Here is an 18,256-nt window from a genome sequence, read left to right on the forward strand (position 1 = left end):
CGACGTATTAGGGATGTTCTCAATCAGCTCCGTGTTCCGTTAGCCACCCCATACGAGTAATCCCCGGCTCGTGGGCCCCGGTAATCCTCTCCCGAGGGACCAGCGTTCTCCGTTTCCCCCTGCGAACCGCGCCGCGCCTTTGTTTCTCCTTTGGTTTAATATCGGCTGCCCCTTTGTGTTCCGCGTCGCGAGCCTAAAACACGAAACTCGAGATTCCCCCCTTTGCTTTTCCTTCTTTTCTCTTTTTTACTGTATCACGCTGATCAGCCGTTTCACACGTTTCGACAAATAACGAGTATCGCGGGAGTACTGGGGTTGTGATCATGATAGACACCAGAGTTGGACAGAATTTTATTCGAATAATACGTATAGTGGCGAGCAACAGTATCTAAGAGCGAAGTTCTGATCTTTAAACAGTTAATGGGATTAAATAATTGTTTGCCAAGTGTCTACTCATTCGGGAAGAAGTATCGTTTTATTATAAACGTTGGAATTTCTACGTTTAATCGATTGAAAATGGCCAAGTATTTTTTTAAACTTGTATTTGTTATTTGAAACTGTTCATCTAGATTCAAGAATTATTAAGAATTTAGTGGGTTAAAATATATCCCACCATGCATAAAAAGCTAAGCAAAAGGTGGGACAGTTTTTAACCCACCTAACCCAACAGAGTTAACACTCAATATCTACACAAATGCTATATACGATTTTGTATTTGCCCAATAAGTGTACTTCATTTTCTCACAATCAGTCGCGGTTACATTTACTTTTCCACCGCATTTTGTACATTTTCCTGCTAGTCCCATCTTCCGTACATTTTCCTGCTTGGTTATCTACCTCACACGTCAGCATAGAAGAAAAATTCAACGACCAGCTGACACCCAGAATAAAACGAGTTTCCTCATTTTCCCTCTAATTAGTCACCTCCTGTCCTCTCCATAGCGATCGATGGACTTCTGTCGGTCCTGTTTAACATAGAACCACCAAAGCATGACCAGTCCATAAACTCTTATAAAATTGATTAAAATGTCATAACAATATATTATCCGAGATCCTTCGCAATTTTTGCTAGTAGTATAAAAGTGAAGAAGTTCGTTAACTTAACGACTTGCATATTCTCAACCAGCTGTTCCTTAACGACGTGATAGAAATAGAAACACGTTCATTTTCGAATAGTTCTAGTGTTAAATTTGTCGATCCCCAGCGACTCGTATTCGTAAGCAGATCGTAAACAAGCCGATCGCGAATTATGTAAGTGGAGAATTTATGGCCGCCCACGCGCGACCGGCCAGGCTTAATGACGAGGATCACCGCAGACGCGTAATTATTTGTGTATCGACGAGAACGCCGCTAGATGCCAGAGGGTGGCCGTGTATTTACGAGCGTTATATATTAATTGCGCAAATAAATAGTGGTTCGAGGGGGGAGGGAGTGGTGGTTAGAAGGGGGAGACCGATCGAGGGCCCCGGGGAACGCAATTGGGCAAGGCCCGGCGGGAGAACACGTTGCGAAAACGAACCGGTCCCGCTGCCAGGCTCCCGCATGCGATCCCCGTTGTTTATTTGTCCGGTCGCATCGGTTTATTAAAAATTAATGATAGTAGAGCCGATGTAAATATGATAGGCCGCGTGTCCCGATGCGAGACCGCTTCGCATGGGTGGAAACCTCGGTGCACCTTTACCGCTGTTGCACCGCCACTGCTCGATCTTGTACCTCCTCTTGTGCGTAATCTTCTCTTTCTTCCCTTCGTGGATTTTCTTGTGTAGGTAGTCGATGGGTTTACGTTTAATTGCATCTTTCCGTCCTTTGGCTTTGCTCTTTTTTTTCTGCCGAGGATTAGGTTTATGAGATCGTTGGGCAGTGTACGGATAGGTTGAATTCACTTTCGTGAAATATAAAATAGAGGAAATCGATGACGTAGAGTGTCGTATTGATGATGTTGAAATTGAGAATTTTACGGAAAATTAAGTTATTTCGATGAAATAATGATTTTAAGTTATCTGTTAGATATTTGTTCTATGTTACTGATATTATGTCGTCTTCGTGGCCTAAGATCTTAACACTATCTGGAGAATTTAAATTGGTTGATCTGATCCAAACGAATAGTGCAGTTACCATGGTTTATTTCATTCGATTGAGACTGTGAGATGGAATTTCTAGAATTACCACACAGGGATCCTATATCCTAGGTTGCGGTATCTCTTCGTATTGTCGTTTTCGTTCACGTTCTCTTCCGCCAACAACAATAGGTGCTTACGAATGTATCGTTTTAATTTTTCACTGTACATTTACGCGAGGTTTCACGTTTCATAATTCTCCGCAGATCCCACGTTACTTCGCTTGTCGACCCATTTAATTCTATCGATATTAATTTTTGTCGCTGTAACTAGCGACTATGATCGAGAGACTTTCCAGATGACCGTATCGTAGCTATTTTGATCCGAACATAAGACTATCTAACTCGGAGCGAGAATATGTGACACTAACGAGCACAGAAGAATGCGTAAATGACATATCACATCTTGCCATTGTTATACAGATGTTGTAAGCTTCGAATAATTGAATTAGAATCGTTTCAGCAGATCCGGGTTTAGATACTGGATCAATATATCAAATCTAACAGTCGAATCTTCCCCTTATGTTCCCTGTACTCAAACTGCAAAAATACCATACGGCGGTGCAGAAGTTTTCACACTCAACTAGAACTCTTCATTTAAACCCACCAAACATCAATTACAATTTCGCTCCAATTAAAATACTCAACATCGCAACTCAGAGACAATCTAACATCCCCTAATTCGTACCCACAAAGACCACTCATTTTTAACGCAGGTATAATTCTCTCTCAAATCTTTTCTCCAGACATTTATATACAATCTTCAAGACAGTTCACATTTCCATAGATTCATATTCCTTAATCACCATGTTTACTCCTTGAATCGTTCCTGCCCAATTAAAACTGGCTGTCCACGCGTATATCCGATCCCCTCGAGAAATCCACCCACGTGCCAACTTAATAACGATCCAAACAAGCCGCGGGGAAGCGTCGCGAGGCTGTAACCATTTCGCAGGACTTCCTGCCGATTTTTCTCCGACGGGGTGGGAGAGTAGATACGTACGTCTCTCTAAATCTCGGTGAGTGGCGAGTTAAAAACGGGCCTCTCCGTCGTGGACCAGCACTTATTATAAGGTTGTTTCCGGAGGAACGGCCAGGGAAGGGGGAGTAGGTAAAAAAGTAAGGGGCCAGAGGAACCATGGAGGCGAGGGAAGGGCGTGTGTCGCGGGCATTCCGCTTGTCGTGAAGCGTTCCGAGGGCGCTCGCTCACCGCGACGCTACCATTAATAATCACTTTGATGCATAACGCGGCCTTACTATTATTTACGTCCGACCGTCGGTCGCGCAGCGTCACGATTTACGACGCATTGTAGCTACGACGGGGTCTTGTGCCGGGCGACCGCCGCGACTTCGCCGCCGCCGCCGCCGACGTCGCTGTCCTTTCACTGCCGTTTCCTTTTTTATTCTTGTCCACGACCGAATCGAGTATCCGGTGAGCGTCTTGGAGACGAGGCCGACCGGGAATCTTGCAGTCGCCGCGATTGATATTCGGAATATTCGATTCCTTTGGCGCTTGAAACCCGTCGATTTCATGATGCTGGCTGCGTTGCTACCTATCGCATACCGTCTTTTATCTTGTCAGTATGCTTGTGAAATTTTAGAATTTCTGTGTTTGGAAACACTGGTTCGATCTAGGAAAACCATGATCTTCCGTCTTCAACACCACAGGGAATGGAAACTTCCTAGTAAATGGAATTTGCTCCGCCATTTAGCTCGATTTTGTTCGATGATCTAACAATACAACGTGACGCGACTCTGTCTGGAATGCCTCATATCTACCCAGCCAAAAATAAAGAACCCCAAGTCTTCCCTTTAATGCGTATAATCGCGTGTCTAATTTTTTCCCGGTCACTTTTCATCCCGCCTTCGCCGCAATGAAAAGCGCGCAGCGCGCACGGTCTCTCTTTCTGATTCTATTTTTATGAAATGCAGTCCTCGTTGGGGGACGAAGATGCTCTCCGTTTAGTAAGCGCATAACTCAGACCGTGACGGCTAATCGTTCCTGAAATTGTCACTTCTGGAGGTCTCACTCTTCCGCGCGCGCATGGCCCCATACCCTCGCGGGATCCCATTCCGAGATGCATTAGTGACGGCAGCCCGGCTGCAAGCCTGACTTCGTCTAATCTCCTCCCCTGTCGCTAATTAAAACCCGTCAGCAAGTTTGTCAGTCAGGGCGGGAGGAGCGCAGCCGGATCATTTACGTACGCGTTTAATTCGTGCTACTTCGTTCTAGTTGGTTTCCCTGATACGTCGACAGGTGTCGACGGGAAGTTTCTTCTTTATTATGGCACCATGTGACTCTGGATTTTTTTCTGTCTGTTCACGAGGGAGGGAATAGCGATGATCTGTCAGCTGAATTTATAAATTAACAATTACTCTTATCACTTTGTAGATGAAGAAATTGTGAATCAACCCCATGTGCTACTATACTAGCATGTTGATTGTTCACGATGCGTGTGAAATGTATTTGTTTATTTTGGTTCTTCAGGACGAACATACAATGACCTGAACCAGTACCCCGTCTTCCCGTGGGTGTTGACCAATTACGAGACGAAAGAGCTTGATCTCAGTCTGCCTAGCAACTATCGTGACCTGTCAAAGGTGAGCAACACCACTCAAACGGAATTACTTATCTTGCAATGATTGTTCAAACTTGTCGATGCTTTTAATAGCCAATCGGAGCGTTGAATCCAAGCAGAAGGGCGTACTTCGAGGAACGTTTTCAGAGCTGGGAACACGATAGTATACCGCCCTTCCATTATGGCACGCATTACTCCACAGCCGCTTTTGTTCTGCACTGGATGATTCGTGTGGTAAGTCTTACTATATTTTCCGTGTAATAAAATATTGCAGCATAAACGAAAAACGTATTCCCAACACTTCTTTGTGAAAGATAATTTTCGTAAATGTTTCTTGTCCTCGGTGTTTCTTGAACCGCATACATAATATTTGGATTACATCGTGAGTCAATGAAACACCCTCCGATATATTTTCTAAACAAAACTTAATTTCGGCTCGAGCAGTCCCGAGATTGATCCAATATAAATTTTAAACGAGACTTACTTCCGGCCTGGAATAGTCTCGACTGATTCCAACATGATATTTTGTAAACAAGACTTAATTCCGGTCCCGCCCCTCATTCTAGACACCGTTAAAATCCACGGAACAACCCTAACAAATCGTCGGCTCTCGGGACCGTCTATTTAAGAGACCAGTCCAGTTCGAGCCATAAATTTCAGCGACGCATTCGGTAGTGTCTGCACGCTAATTTGGGGGCGTCGGAACCGCCCCCGAGTCAACGGAAGACCGCCTTCCCGGTTAAATATGTGCGTTTCTTTTCTCCCGTGTGCATTTCCTTCGAGATATCGGTTTCGTCGAACGTGTGTTTCGTCGTAATCCACGCGAAAATCACATACTCATTCCAATCAGCATCGTCCCGTTTCGATTACGTTAACAGCGGTATCAATTTCCTCGTTGTAGCGCGTCTAGCGAGACAAGCCAAGAAGGGACATTCAACCTTTAGGCGAGACCACGTTATCGCGACGTTTCCGCCGATAGCGTGCGCCCTGTTCGAGCACCGGCCATAGAACGGTGAATTTCGCCATGGATGCCGATTCAATTTCATGTAAATGCCGAACGCGCGAGCACCGCTTCGCATGGACGAGCATTTATCCCCTGTGCATTTACATGCAAATCGTCAATAAGGATTTTATTATTCCTTTGCCTGGACGACACCCCGCTGTTCGCCTCGACGATATACTGCGTCATAAACAATTTATTGCTTTATAACTACGCCGCCATCGTTGTCTCTTTTCGGCTTGTTTTATAAATACCATTAACGGGTGTCCCCGTCACGGTTCCTCCGTACCCTCGCGAAAAAGTTGCGATACTTCGTGGCTACCTTCGGTTGCTACGTTTCGTTCGCCAACCGTGTGTTGTCGAAAATCTTGTTCGCGATCATAAATCGTACGTGGAGGTGACGCGAGCGCGCGCGCGCGCACGTAACGCCCACGCGTGAAACGGACGTCGATCACGGGAGGTCTTCTGTTAACATTCATCAGGCTGTCAGGAGGAGAGTCAGGAAGACTTTAAGCGCGAAACCATATAACAGAGTGGGCCTACGATGGGTCTTCGCGCACGTTGTCTCGGGAGGATTGGCGGTTGTTTGAGGGGTAAATGCATACCTTTCGGTTTTACGTAGAGTCGTCTAGCTCAAACACGACTGCTCCTCACGGTCCTTTGTAGTGATTTCGAGCTGGAATAATTTAAAAAATGGCACAAACAAGATCATCAAATTTAAACTTTTATCATATGGTTTAACACGTTAACGTCGAATTTTTGGTCTGTGTGACTTAATTCTTTAACTACTTAGTATACCAAAATGGGTACATAACTATCGTTAATTTCCTTATTCAGTAGTCAACGTATTAAGTCCCTGCCCGTGACGCAGATCTAGGACAACGGGTCGCCAACGTGTTGAATAATTTCTAATTAATGAATCATCGAATATAAATGGTTCGATGCATATATTGGCCACAGAGGAAAGAAGATGTTAGGAATTAAGCGATGAACCTATGGTAAATATTTTAATATTCCAGGAACCGATGACGACGATGTTCTTGGCCCTCCAAGGCGGCAAGTTCGATTATCCGAATCGGTTATTCTCCTCGATCGCTCTATCCTGGAAGAACTGCCAGCGGGACACTTCCGACGTGAAGGTTCGTTTAATATATGATTTCCATAGGTTGCTCTTATTAGTTACACCTCCGCGAGCAACGGATGCTCGCGTCTCTATTCTTATTGTCTGGGTATAAATTACTTGGGCTTGTTAACAGGAGCTCATTCCGGAGTTCTTCTTCCTACCGGAAATGCTGGTGAACAATAATCGGTATCGGTTGGGTAGGCAGGAAGACGGTAGTGCGGTCGGCGACGTTGAACTACCGCCGTGGGCCTCGTCTCCGGAGGAATTCATAAGGATCAATCGTATGGTACGTTACGGATCGTCTAAAAATCGATACGAAATCAATCGTTCTCCATTCGATAAACTATTTTTCATATTTTCATTCTCTTCAGGCCCTCGAATCGGAATTCGTTTCTTGTCAATTACACCAGTGGATCGATTTGATATTCGGTTACAAGCAGAAAGGTAAGCCTCGTTGAAATAGTCACTTGTCGAAAATGTATCGTAGTTCTATCATAATTGGACAAAAAAGTATGTGACGGTGTTCTATAGTGCAAAAAAAAAAAACAACAACAGAACACGTAAAGGAATAAAGATTTGTGATGGACGAAATTTCACCTGGTCCAGTCCTTTCGAAATAAAACCGATCAGTGACCATAAATTGAGACGATAGAATCTGGACAATAGCGCAAGTGGCACGGGAGAGGCTGGATCGGCGGGTGTGTTGGGACACACGGAGTCGAGTCAAATTAGATTTCCACCGATGGTAATTGCCGGTGGCGCCTCTATATCCGGCGCTTCTTCGAAGATGCTGCCGCCGAGTGGCTGGAGAAAGAGGGTTCCCGGCGCACGGCGAACGTATGGAAGGAATTACGTTTTTAGTTAGCTTCCTCCCGGTCTTGTCCCGACCAATTAGGCACGTGTGCCGGGCGCGACAATGCGTACCACCCTTAATACGTAGCACGTTTACAGACGGTTGCACGAAAGTACAGCCTACCGGAAACTCCCGGCCACGAGCAATCGACAGAAGGTCCAGAAATCGACCTGAGAGAGACAAAGATAGAGAGAGAGAAAGAGAGACCGTGACAGAGAAAAATGTGACAGTCTGTGGAAATCTATTTTGTGATCACTGAACAGGGAATATTTGAACCCAAATTCCTCGTTAAAAGAAATATACGGAGCTAGTTGTGCTATAGTTTCTTCCAATGGAACGGAGATTTTCTTGTGTATTTTTATCCAGAATATTTGCCGATCTTTTTTAGTTCACTATGAAAAGTTTTGTGCAAGTTACTTATATGTATATCTCGTTTTCATCGAAGGTCCCGAAGCCGTTCGTGCGACAAACGTTTTCTACTACTTGACGTACGAGGGCAGCGTGGATCTAGATACGATAACGGACCCCGTAATGAGAGATGCCATAGAGAACCAAATACGAAGCTTTGGTCAAACACCGTCGCAGCTTCTGATGGAGCCTCATCCACCGAGGAGCTCGGCGATGCATTTGGTAAAGAATATTTTTATTCTCCACTATTTCACTTCTCCAGCAAGTGAAATCATTTCTATTCGGCACCGCGTAGAACATTGTTGTAAGAAGAGCGTGCATCGTAATGTAGGTATTAGTATTATAATACGAATATAGTATTGTAGGTGTATTCCCGAGGAACTTTTTATAAAGAGACAGCCCCGCTATAAGGTAGAGTTCCAACGATTTTGACTATTCTTAAGGAACGAATTAGCCTAGAGCCTGACCTTGAGCGAGCATAGAAATAGAAAATCATAGTCCCATAGTTCTCTATATAGTCTTTAATAAACTTTTTATTTGAGAAGCGAATACATTATATTAACGTTTTTTGCATGCAAAGAGTATTCAACGATAGATGATGAAAATGGAACGTCCTGTAGAACTTCCTCTTTTGTATCTGAAATTTCACTTAGATCCTTAAAGTCTGGTACATTTATTGTACATTGACCGGTTGAACCATTCTCACGTCATAGAATAATATACCTACATATACGTGCAATGCACGCTTTTCTTTCTGTTCAATCGTTCCGAACGAGAAGAGTTCTGCAAACTTTGACAAGACGTTGCCACCCGTGTTGCAGTCGCCGATGATGTTCTCGAGCATACCGGACGACGTGTGCATGACCATCAAGTTCCCGTCGAATTCACCGATCTGCCATATCTCGGCGAACACGTATCCCCAGCTGCCACTGCCGTCCGTCGTTACGGTCACCACTGGACAGCAATTTGCTGTCAATAGGTGGAACACCAATTACGCTGGTAAGCAATCGGGCACCGTAGAAATCGTTTACTCGAAAAGCGACGAATATGTACATTCTGCTGTTGTCTAAGACGTGATTAGAAAAACACAAAAGAAATCGATTATCTTAATAACGTGAAACGAAATTGTACAGCATCCGTGCAGTCGCCGAGTTACGTCGACACACCTCAAGCTCAAGCTGCGAATCAACCCCTGTCTATGGATCCTGTTCTTTGTAAGTGAACAGAAGAGTAATGTTACTTAATAAAGAAACTTACAGTGTTGCGCAGAATTTAATTGTATCGGACATTTTCTCACGACAGCACAAGCTTCGAACAGTTCGAATCCAACGTTACGTAGACATTTAGGGGATAATTTCAGTCAGAAGCTGACGATTCGAAGCAACTGCTTCGTGACCACTGTGGACAGTCGCTTCTTGGTCGCCTGTGGCTTCTGGGATAATAGCTTTCGGGTGTTCTCCACCGAGACTGGTAATAAACAAAAGCCTCGAGTAGCCACTTGAAGGAAGAGGAAAAAGCAAGGTTGCTGAAATGATTCTGTCTTTGTAGCCAAGATCGTGCAGATAGTGTTCGGCCACTACGGAGTCGTCACGTGTCTGTCTCGAAGCGAATGCAACATCACTTCCGACTGTTACATAGCATCCGGAAGTGCCGATTGCACTGTTCTCCTGTGGCACTGGAACGCCAGAACGCAGACAATCGTCGGGGAAGGTGAAGCTCCGGCACCAAGGGCAACACTTACCGGACACGAACAGCCAGTGACAGCTGTCGTCATATCAGCTGAATTGGGCTTAGTTGTTTCCGGTTCTTACTGTATGTAATAACGTATCTTTCTTCGAAATTTCGCCTTTCTAGAGTCAAACTACGGGATTCCATGTAACAAGATTGGAATTTATTCAATCGTTTCTTTGTTTTGTTTACAGGTGGTCCTGTTCTCGTACACACAACTTTTGGTGATCTTCTTAGGTCACTGGAAGCACCCAATGGATTTTCCTCGCCCGAGAACATCGCGATGTCGAGGGAAGGTGTGATCGTGGTAAATTACGAACGTGGACATATAGCAGCGTTCACGATAAACGGGAAACGCTTGCGTCATGAGTCTCATAACGACAATCTTCAGGTAATCTACGTTTATTCGGATTCCTTTTGCTAGAAATAAGTACAGTGATCTGCAAGCTACATATTAAGTTTCGAAGAGAAGAATATTCGTCGGTGTATTCCTTCTGAAAGTACCAGATTCGATTATTTCTTATTTTAACATGTGTAACGTTCCATACTTTTCCAGTGTCTTCTCCTCAGTAGAGATGGCGAGTACTTAATGACAGGTGGTGATAAGCGAATCGTGGAAGTCTGGAGGACTTTCAATCTTGCTCTCCTGTATGCATTCCCAGCTTGCGAAAGCAGCGTACGTTCTCTAGCACTTTCTCACGACCAAAAGTGAGTACAATGTTTTATATCATATGAAGAATAAAAAAAAAACTGTAAGCGTAACTCTACGAGTTCGTCTACGGTACTTCCTTACCGTGCCTCGAAGTCACCAGAGCGGTGTTACGCTACTGTTATGTTTTTTTTATCGTTCTAATAAAATTGAAGCAATTCCTCGCAAATATTGCATTTTCACTGCATTATGCTTTCAGTATTAAATGAGCCGTGGGGTCCGAATGATAAAATGCTTTCAAATCCTTTAACATTTCTTTAAAACATTTGTTAACGCCACGATTGGTCCCAACAAATCTTTCTGAACTCAACTGAAGCGGCTCACTCAATCGATTTCACTGAAACATTTAAAGCGCATCTCCATTACCATTAGTCGATACAACCGATCGCCAGGTCCGCCCGTAACCCCAAAGCCCATGTGTTCCAGGTTTCTCCTGGCCGGTCTGGCGAACGGGTCGATCGTGATCTTCCACATCGACTTCAACAGGTGGCATCACGAGTTCCAGCAACGTTACTGAGATTGCTTCGCGTACGTCTAGCAGAATCGTGCCGGTACGTGGACACCCGATCCGTTGTCCAACATTCTAGTGCAACATCAACAACGGATCATCGGCCAAAAACAATGGTAGTGTCGCAACGGTGACGGTCACAGAGCAATCTAAGAGAGATAGCTATCGCCCCAAAAACTGCTACGTGTACGACAGACCTACTACGATTCCCACGAGTAAACAATATTACGCAATCGTGCAATAACGAAAAAAAAAAAAATTAAAAAATTAAAAAACGGGATCGGACGGAATGTGTTCGTCGTCGATCGTGCGCACAGTCGCCCGGTTCCGAGCGCGCGGTGCGGCTGATCGAGACTCTCTGGTCCGTGGTGTTTTTACAGATAGGAGCAACGAGCAACGACGCTTTCATAAACGTTTATTACAATCATGTAGCGGGCGCGGAAAACGTAGAGTCGCGCCGAACAAGGTAGTCACGTAATTCAGCGTTTTAGCAATAAATTCGCTTTCGCGACATTTTCAAACAATTCAAGCAGTGCTTCCGTAAGGTGGCGGCGGCAGCGCGAATCGACGGCGACAAGCGGCACGAAGTTAGAACGAACCTTCGAGCGGGTAGTTGAGATCGATCTCGAGCACGATCGTACAGACCGTGATTCCCGTTTAGCAGATATATTCTCGTTTCGGGATAGACTAGAGTGTCCTGCTCGAGGTTTTCAAGCACCGATCAGGTCGATGGGATTCAGAGAAAGAGAGAGAGAAAGCCGAACGCGTCTCTCGAACGCTAGTCAATTACGAAGACTCGGATCTATCTCTACGCTTGCGATATGTTCGAAGGCCGATTCCCTTATAGTCACTCGTCGGAGTGTGTGGTGAGCTGGTCTAACGATAGATTCTTGGACAGCACGCTCGCGAAGAGGATAATCGTGAGCGATCTCTACACAAAGTGTGGTGGGCGTATATTGATAAATTCGCCCTTTAACTATGTGGGTAACGGCCCCACGACACCTCTAACGCTAGTAACGTCCCGTTGTAAATAATACATGAAAAACAACAAGACAAAAATCGATAATCTCTGCGACATATATATATATATATATATTATGTATACGCATTATTCCGTATTAGGGTGACGAGCGAATGAGCGAAAGATAGGGGAGAGATACGTGTACCATTTGAAGATATGTTTCCATTGTACTTCTACGCCGATGTCGTATATTGCCGCTCGTGATAAACACTTTTTGGCTAAGCACTTCAGTGTGTGAGTTCAGTTTTCATTGACACATGGACACCCACGCATGATATACACATACATACACAGATTTATCTACACAGTTACACGGGTCTATATCCACGTACTGCAAAAAAGGGTCACGTGTACGGGAAAGGTCTGCACAAGAAGCACTTCCGCTAAACGGGGCGATCGACGCTTTTTTTCGCAGAGTCGTGTACGCTGGATCGCCCCTATCTCGATACGTATCACGAATCACGGATCACCACCACTAACCCCCCCCCACCCATTGCAACACTTCCTATTTCCCTGACGTTCACGTCCTTCGAAAGATGATCCTAATTTTTATCAAAGCCGTCCAGCTTAACTTTTTGCGAGGATATTTCTTGGTATTTTCGCACGCGACGTATATATAATCAGCAAAGACAAACGTGTTATATAGGCTTAAAAAAAACGAGGAATGAGACATCCCGAATTCATTCTCGGCGGCACTCGATCGATCGGGGATCGACGTTGTTCGTGTGTGAGAGCGTGTCGCCTGTGTGACGATTCGAATGGGACATGAACTGGTCTAGGCGTTAGTTTTTTGAGGAGAGGCTATAGGAACCGGGAAGAAAGAATCATTGAAAGTTTGGTAAATGTGTGGTGTTCGAGGCGTTACCAGTCGGGTTGGTAGTCCGCGGGACTTTCAGAGGAGTGAACCTTTTCGAAAAATCTGTCGTAAGTTTGATATTCGGGAATGTTTAAGTTACTTCTACGAGTCATCAGAAATTTTTTCGAATTAAAGTAGGAGCAAAATTGTTTGACAAAAAGCTACTTCACCTTTCATTGTCTTTCAGACATATTGATATCTAAAATAGTTATTTCTCTAATGTTTTCTTTGTACTTTTACTGTTTTGAATATCTCAAAGTATGCACCGTTCAATACGCTACAAGGTTTCTCGGTATAAGAATACATGTATATTTTATAGCTAACATTCACAGAACAATAATCTTATGAAGTCACATACTCTTAAGGTTTCTGAGCTTCGTCCCTTTTTATAGACCCACTCTTTCTCTTTCGAACACAGTTGTATCACATAACAGTAAGAATTTCATATATGAAAGTAAAACTTCCCATTACCATACACAAAAATGGAAGAACTTGTCCTGAGCAGCTAATTAATTTCCATCCATTCTGAAAGTCTCGAGCACTGTCAATCGACGAATAAGTAGCCCGAAACGCGAAGAAAGGTTGGCAAGTAAAAGGGATAGAGGAAAAGAGTATGTTCGTTCGCGAATGATCCAAGCGACTCTCGTTCACTCGTCGTTTCGGTGTATAGAATGAATGCTAGTCACTCATCCGTGGAATAAAACGCTGGCGTTCACGAGCGAATCCGCGTGATCGCTACGTGGTAGATGCATGCGCGTGGCTTCGATTGTTTCGCACTCGCTGCTCGATCGACGGAGCATGCACGCTGTCGCGTTTACTTACCGGTTTAGGAAGTAGCTAATTTCATCTGTCCGATATACGAGAGAGCCGATTGTTCGTTTTATTCACACACGCAAGCTTAGTCGTCGTAGATCTCGATGTGTTTCCTTTCGTAACGATCAGTGACGTGTTATACAAGTCAAGAGGGTCTTCGTACACATAACCAACCAGAAAAAAAAATAATAAAAATGAAGGACAAAGGTAGTGAGGGCGCGAAGAAGGGACAATGCGAGAGAGGGAACGCAAAGCGTAAATGAGAATAATTCGGAAGCGAGAGCGTTTATCGGTCCTCGATGATGGTCGTCGCGACACTCCATCCCTTACGGCGCGAGTCTATGCTCCGTGTACAGTCGCGTTTCTATCGAGATTATTCGATATAAAAGATATACATAATAGCTGGCCATACGTAGATACGACGCATCACATATATAGCTGCACGCGATGGTTTCTTGTTTTTCAATTTGTAGAGGTGGTAGCATTATTCTTTAATATTCTCGAGTGGAATAATGGAGAATTTTTATAGGATATATACTTTGTAATATTTATGACTATTCCGTGTACCTTTTGATATTTTATTTATAGACGGTTTGTTTTTGTCTTTTATTATCGTTCGTATGTGATACTGTTAAAAAAATGTTACGGTCGATAGTTGTACTTAAGATGGAACTTTCGGAGTGACAGGAGATTGAATCCAGTTGAAAATATAGCAATATCGATACGGATGATATTCGACGCCTGAAATGTTTTTGTACTTAAAGAGAACAAGAGGAACATACCATCGTCGTGAACGTCAGAAGGACGTATCTAGTCAGGACGTACGCGTCGCGGGATGGTAGTACGCGGGCCATCGTCGGTGTCTCCCCCACTTCCTTAGATGTCGATGTACACTTAAATCATTATACAGATACTTGGATTACGTGTGGTAGATATTTAAATGATTAAGATGCATGGTGCCGTCGTTTTCTAGCGATCAATCACAATTTTTGAGCTTCGTGGGAGAATCACGAATGTGTGTGTGTGTATTACTTGTAATTGTTATAATTAGGTATTCGACGGAATCTTATTGTGTGCACCCTCCGTTTCCGCCTCCCGGATCGGTCAGGCGGATCGATCGCCTCGTTATCGTACAATTTATAAACTCGCGCCGCGTGTAGGGGAACGGTGTTACGTGTGTCCGCGCGCAAAACGTGTTGGAGAGAAGATAAGAAAAATGGCGAAAAACCAAAAAAAAAAAAAAAAGGAAATAGAAGAAGAAGAAGAGGCAAAGACGAAGGTGAAAAAGGACAGACAGGCGTATGGGATTGTGTATTAATCGCTACTCGTTATGGGCGTGCTTATGCATGATTGCTCGTATTGTTCCGTTCGCGGGGTGGAAAAAGGGAGAGAAAGAGGGTGACGCCAAAGGTGTGCGTGCATGAGGAAAAAGCTTGGCGAGTGGTGAAACACAGTGCGAGAGGAGAACGCGTGAGAGTGTGAGCAAGTGGATCGTGCCTGGTGCTTCGGATATTAATATGTTAATTTCCTCTCGCGGGGAACGAAATCGTTGGTCGCGCGTGCAACTGTTTACTTAAATTGCACACGTAAATGTACAGTCGCGTACTATCGACACCCTTATTTTCGCTACGATATGGAAGATTGTGAGAAAAATGGAACGAAGAAAATCCGGGCGAAGAGGACAGTAGAAGAGAAAATGGCGAACGCGCGAGAAACATTCTTGCCCCGGAGCTTCCTGCTTCTCGACGGACTCGCGTCCCGTCCCGTTTCGTCGCGAACTACCTCGAACCGCGGCAAATCGCGAATACTCGAATGGTCGTGGCTGACTTTTCACGCGATTCCGAGTGTACTTCGACAGAATAGCGAGACGAACGCGAGAGATATTCGTAGGAGCGCGCGTAATTCGAAATACCAAGGTGAAACGGTAACTGGTGACCGGAAGTAGAGGAACGCGCGTGAATAATCGACGAACGGCGAGACAGCAGAGCGCAATCGGCGAGAATGTAGCGGCACGGTGGGGAAAACGAGGAACAGGAGAAAAAAAATGGCAAAAAGTAGAAGCGCGAAAAAAAAACACAGTGAAACGAAAAAAAAAAGATTTTAACAAAGAGAGAGGAGTTTTTATATTTGTTTATAGGTGTGTGAGAAAGCTGCACTTTTCGAAGCAAGTTGTTAGTGAATTCCCTCCATATTGCTATTATACGTATAAAGGAAGTTTAAGGTGCAAAAATAATGTCGATTTCTGTCCGTAAAATACGCGAAATCTCTCGGCGACACAACATTACACACGTAAATAAGAGTTGAATACGCAACTATTTTAAATAAACGCTAAGTACAACGCTACAAGACAAAGGTTTCGCCTATAATGAATTAATTGAAAATGCAACTAACATTTTATTCTCATGAATTATTAAAAGTATGATTATTACCTATGGATTAATTAAATCGAGTTATTAGTGTTCTTGTCACGCGATGTTTATGGTTACGAGTCGACGTACTTAAATAATATTTAAAAATGCAAACAAAGGTAACCCGATACGGTACACACGCGATATTTGTATATTCGACGAGCATTTTAGGGGATCGTCCGAATGATTTCTGTGTCGGGCAAATAATGGTTTCCCCATTGTTCGACGTTGTTTGTAACAAAAACCGTGTACCACTGTCTATCGTGTTGTATAAGGGACGAACGAATGGTCGAACGAAAATTGTAGTCTGGTGAATGGGCGATAAACGGTTCGTTTCGACACGGAGCTGTCCGTAGATGGTACTTAAACGATGTAGATTAATCGAACGTTCGTCGTTTCTGAGCGTAATCACGGGCGGATGAGAGGGTGGAGCGAATTCGATGTGCCGGAATAACACTTACTCGGACGCTTAATCGTTAGATTCGTTTCTCGTTCCAGTATTTAACAAGCGACGCGGAAGAAGGGGACCGCGATCGCGACGTATGTAGGAGCGAACTTAAAAATTCAAAAGATCGTCGACGAAATATCCGACGGTGTTTCGCGATGCGGAACGGAAACAACCGTTCGTGTTAGTCGAGCATGGTTCTTCCCGCTGCGAAACAGATTTTTCCGATAAATCGATAAAAAGTCAATATATACGCGCGGGATCGTAGTGAAACAAATACGAGAGAAAAAAATGGAACACACAGTGGGTGTGAACGATAAAGGAAAACATGTATCGAAAGGAAATATGATCGTAGAGCCGCTAAATCGTAAAACGAGTATCATCGAGTTCATCTGCGTGAAATGTAGCGTTTTATAATCGTGAGCCCGTTTTCTTATAATAAGCGATACGATACAACACAATATTGTACAGCATTTGTAATGCTACACACACACACAGACACACACACGAGCCATCCGCTCTGGATTAAACTTAAGCCCATCCCGGTTTCGCAAAGAGACGATATTCGATCACTACTGCAGTTCCATTTCTTCAAGACTGAACATCGTTCCGCGGCCATTGTACTTTCATATTTCATCAATCGCGTCACGTCTGGAGCACTCACGAGTTCCGAATTTCTCGAATTACCGAACGTGAGAGATAGAGAGACAAACAAATTCAGAAAAGAGGAAAACACATAGCGAAAATTTTTGCGTAACAAGCGAACACGCAGCAATGTATAGAGCATAATATGGCCTAATTTTTTTTGCACGATTTCATGGCAGGACGTAGAGAAAAGCGTAGAGAAAGAACGCGAACGAAAGAGGATCGATGTTCGATCGACGAATAAATGACTGCAATCAATGGAGATACCCTTCTAGAGAAACCTCGATGCTTGTTCAAATATGATTTTTCGATTGAAAAAAAGAAAGAATAGTATAAAAAATTGAAGAAGGTGACACAAAGCCAAATTCGTAACCCGCGACACCACGTCGATCAGTCTCTTCGTCGACGATAAGGACGACGCAGGTTTATTCCCGGCAATTTTAAGAGAAAAAAAAGGAGTACTATTAAGTAGAGGTACTTAAATCGTTGCTACATACCAATATAAGCTCTATTGCTTATTTTATACTTAGTATTATCGTAACGTTTCGATTAGAGGTAACATAATGGGAAAGTTGTATCTTAGCATAAGGTAGGACTAATCTGTAAAGATAAGTAGTCAAATAAATGAAAAGTACATTTGATGTTGCAGACAGTTTTTCACTTTTAATTTTCACCGATAAGTTCTACTGTTCCTTTACTCTTCTCATCTAATGTTACATGTACCACCGACTAGGTATAGAACAGACCTGTGATCCAATGCTTTTTTCTTTCCCACGTTCATAGGGCTACGTAGCCCTGTTACCATTTTAGTGTCAATATCCGACGTCACCGATAAAGCATGAATTCTGAGTATTATTAGCACAAATTAAGTGTTATATATTCCATTCATATTGCGTGTATCTATACGATTTGACGGGAATAAAAATATCCGATGCTTCAGTTTAAGGTTAAGGGATAAATATGACAGTCATAAAACATGAAACGGACAAGTATATATTTTTTCACTTAACTACAAGACAATTTATTCTAAATGCATCGTTAATG

At 43.7% G+C, this 18,256-nt stretch overlaps 1 protein-coding gene across 1 annotated transcript in view; it reads left to right on the forward strand.

Annotated features, from left to right (window-relative positions):
• The window catches only part of LOC107192469 (neurobeachin), a 321,694-nt gene extending 310,411 nt beyond the window's left edge, over positions 1-11,283 (forward strand). The window contains exons 40-52 of the mRNA XM_015581727.1: positions 4,605-4,717; positions 4,789-4,929; positions 6,715-6,834; positions 6,952-7,104; positions 7,190-7,262; positions 8,117-8,301; positions 8,901-9,078; positions 9,213-9,293; positions 9,382-9,549; positions 9,628-9,891; positions 10,002-10,198; positions 10,364-10,515; positions 10,943-11,283. Of these exons, the coding sequence (XP_015437213.1) occupies positions 4,605-4,717; positions 4,789-4,929; positions 6,715-6,834; positions 6,952-7,104; positions 7,190-7,262; positions 8,117-8,301; positions 8,901-9,078; positions 9,213-9,293; positions 9,382-9,549; positions 9,628-9,891; positions 10,002-10,198; positions 10,364-10,515; positions 10,943-11,033 (1,916 nt within the window). The 3' untranslated portion in view covers positions 11,034-11,283. The remainder of the gene's footprint in view (positions 1-4,604; positions 4,718-4,788; positions 4,930-6,714; positions 6,835-6,951; positions 7,105-7,189; positions 7,263-8,116; positions 8,302-8,900; positions 9,079-9,212; positions 9,294-9,381; positions 9,550-9,627; positions 9,892-10,001; positions 10,199-10,363; positions 10,516-10,942) is intronic.
• Positions 11,284-18,256: the final 6,973 nt, after the last annotated feature.

This window comes from Dufourea novaeangliae, unplaced genomic scaffold (genome assembly GCF_001272555.1).
Source record: "Dufourea novaeangliae isolate 0120121106 unplaced genomic scaffold, ASM127255v1 scaffold343, whole genome shotgun sequence".
Lineage (NCBI taxonomy): Eukaryota > Metazoa > Arthropoda > Insecta > Hymenoptera > Halictidae > Dufourea > Dufourea novaeangliae.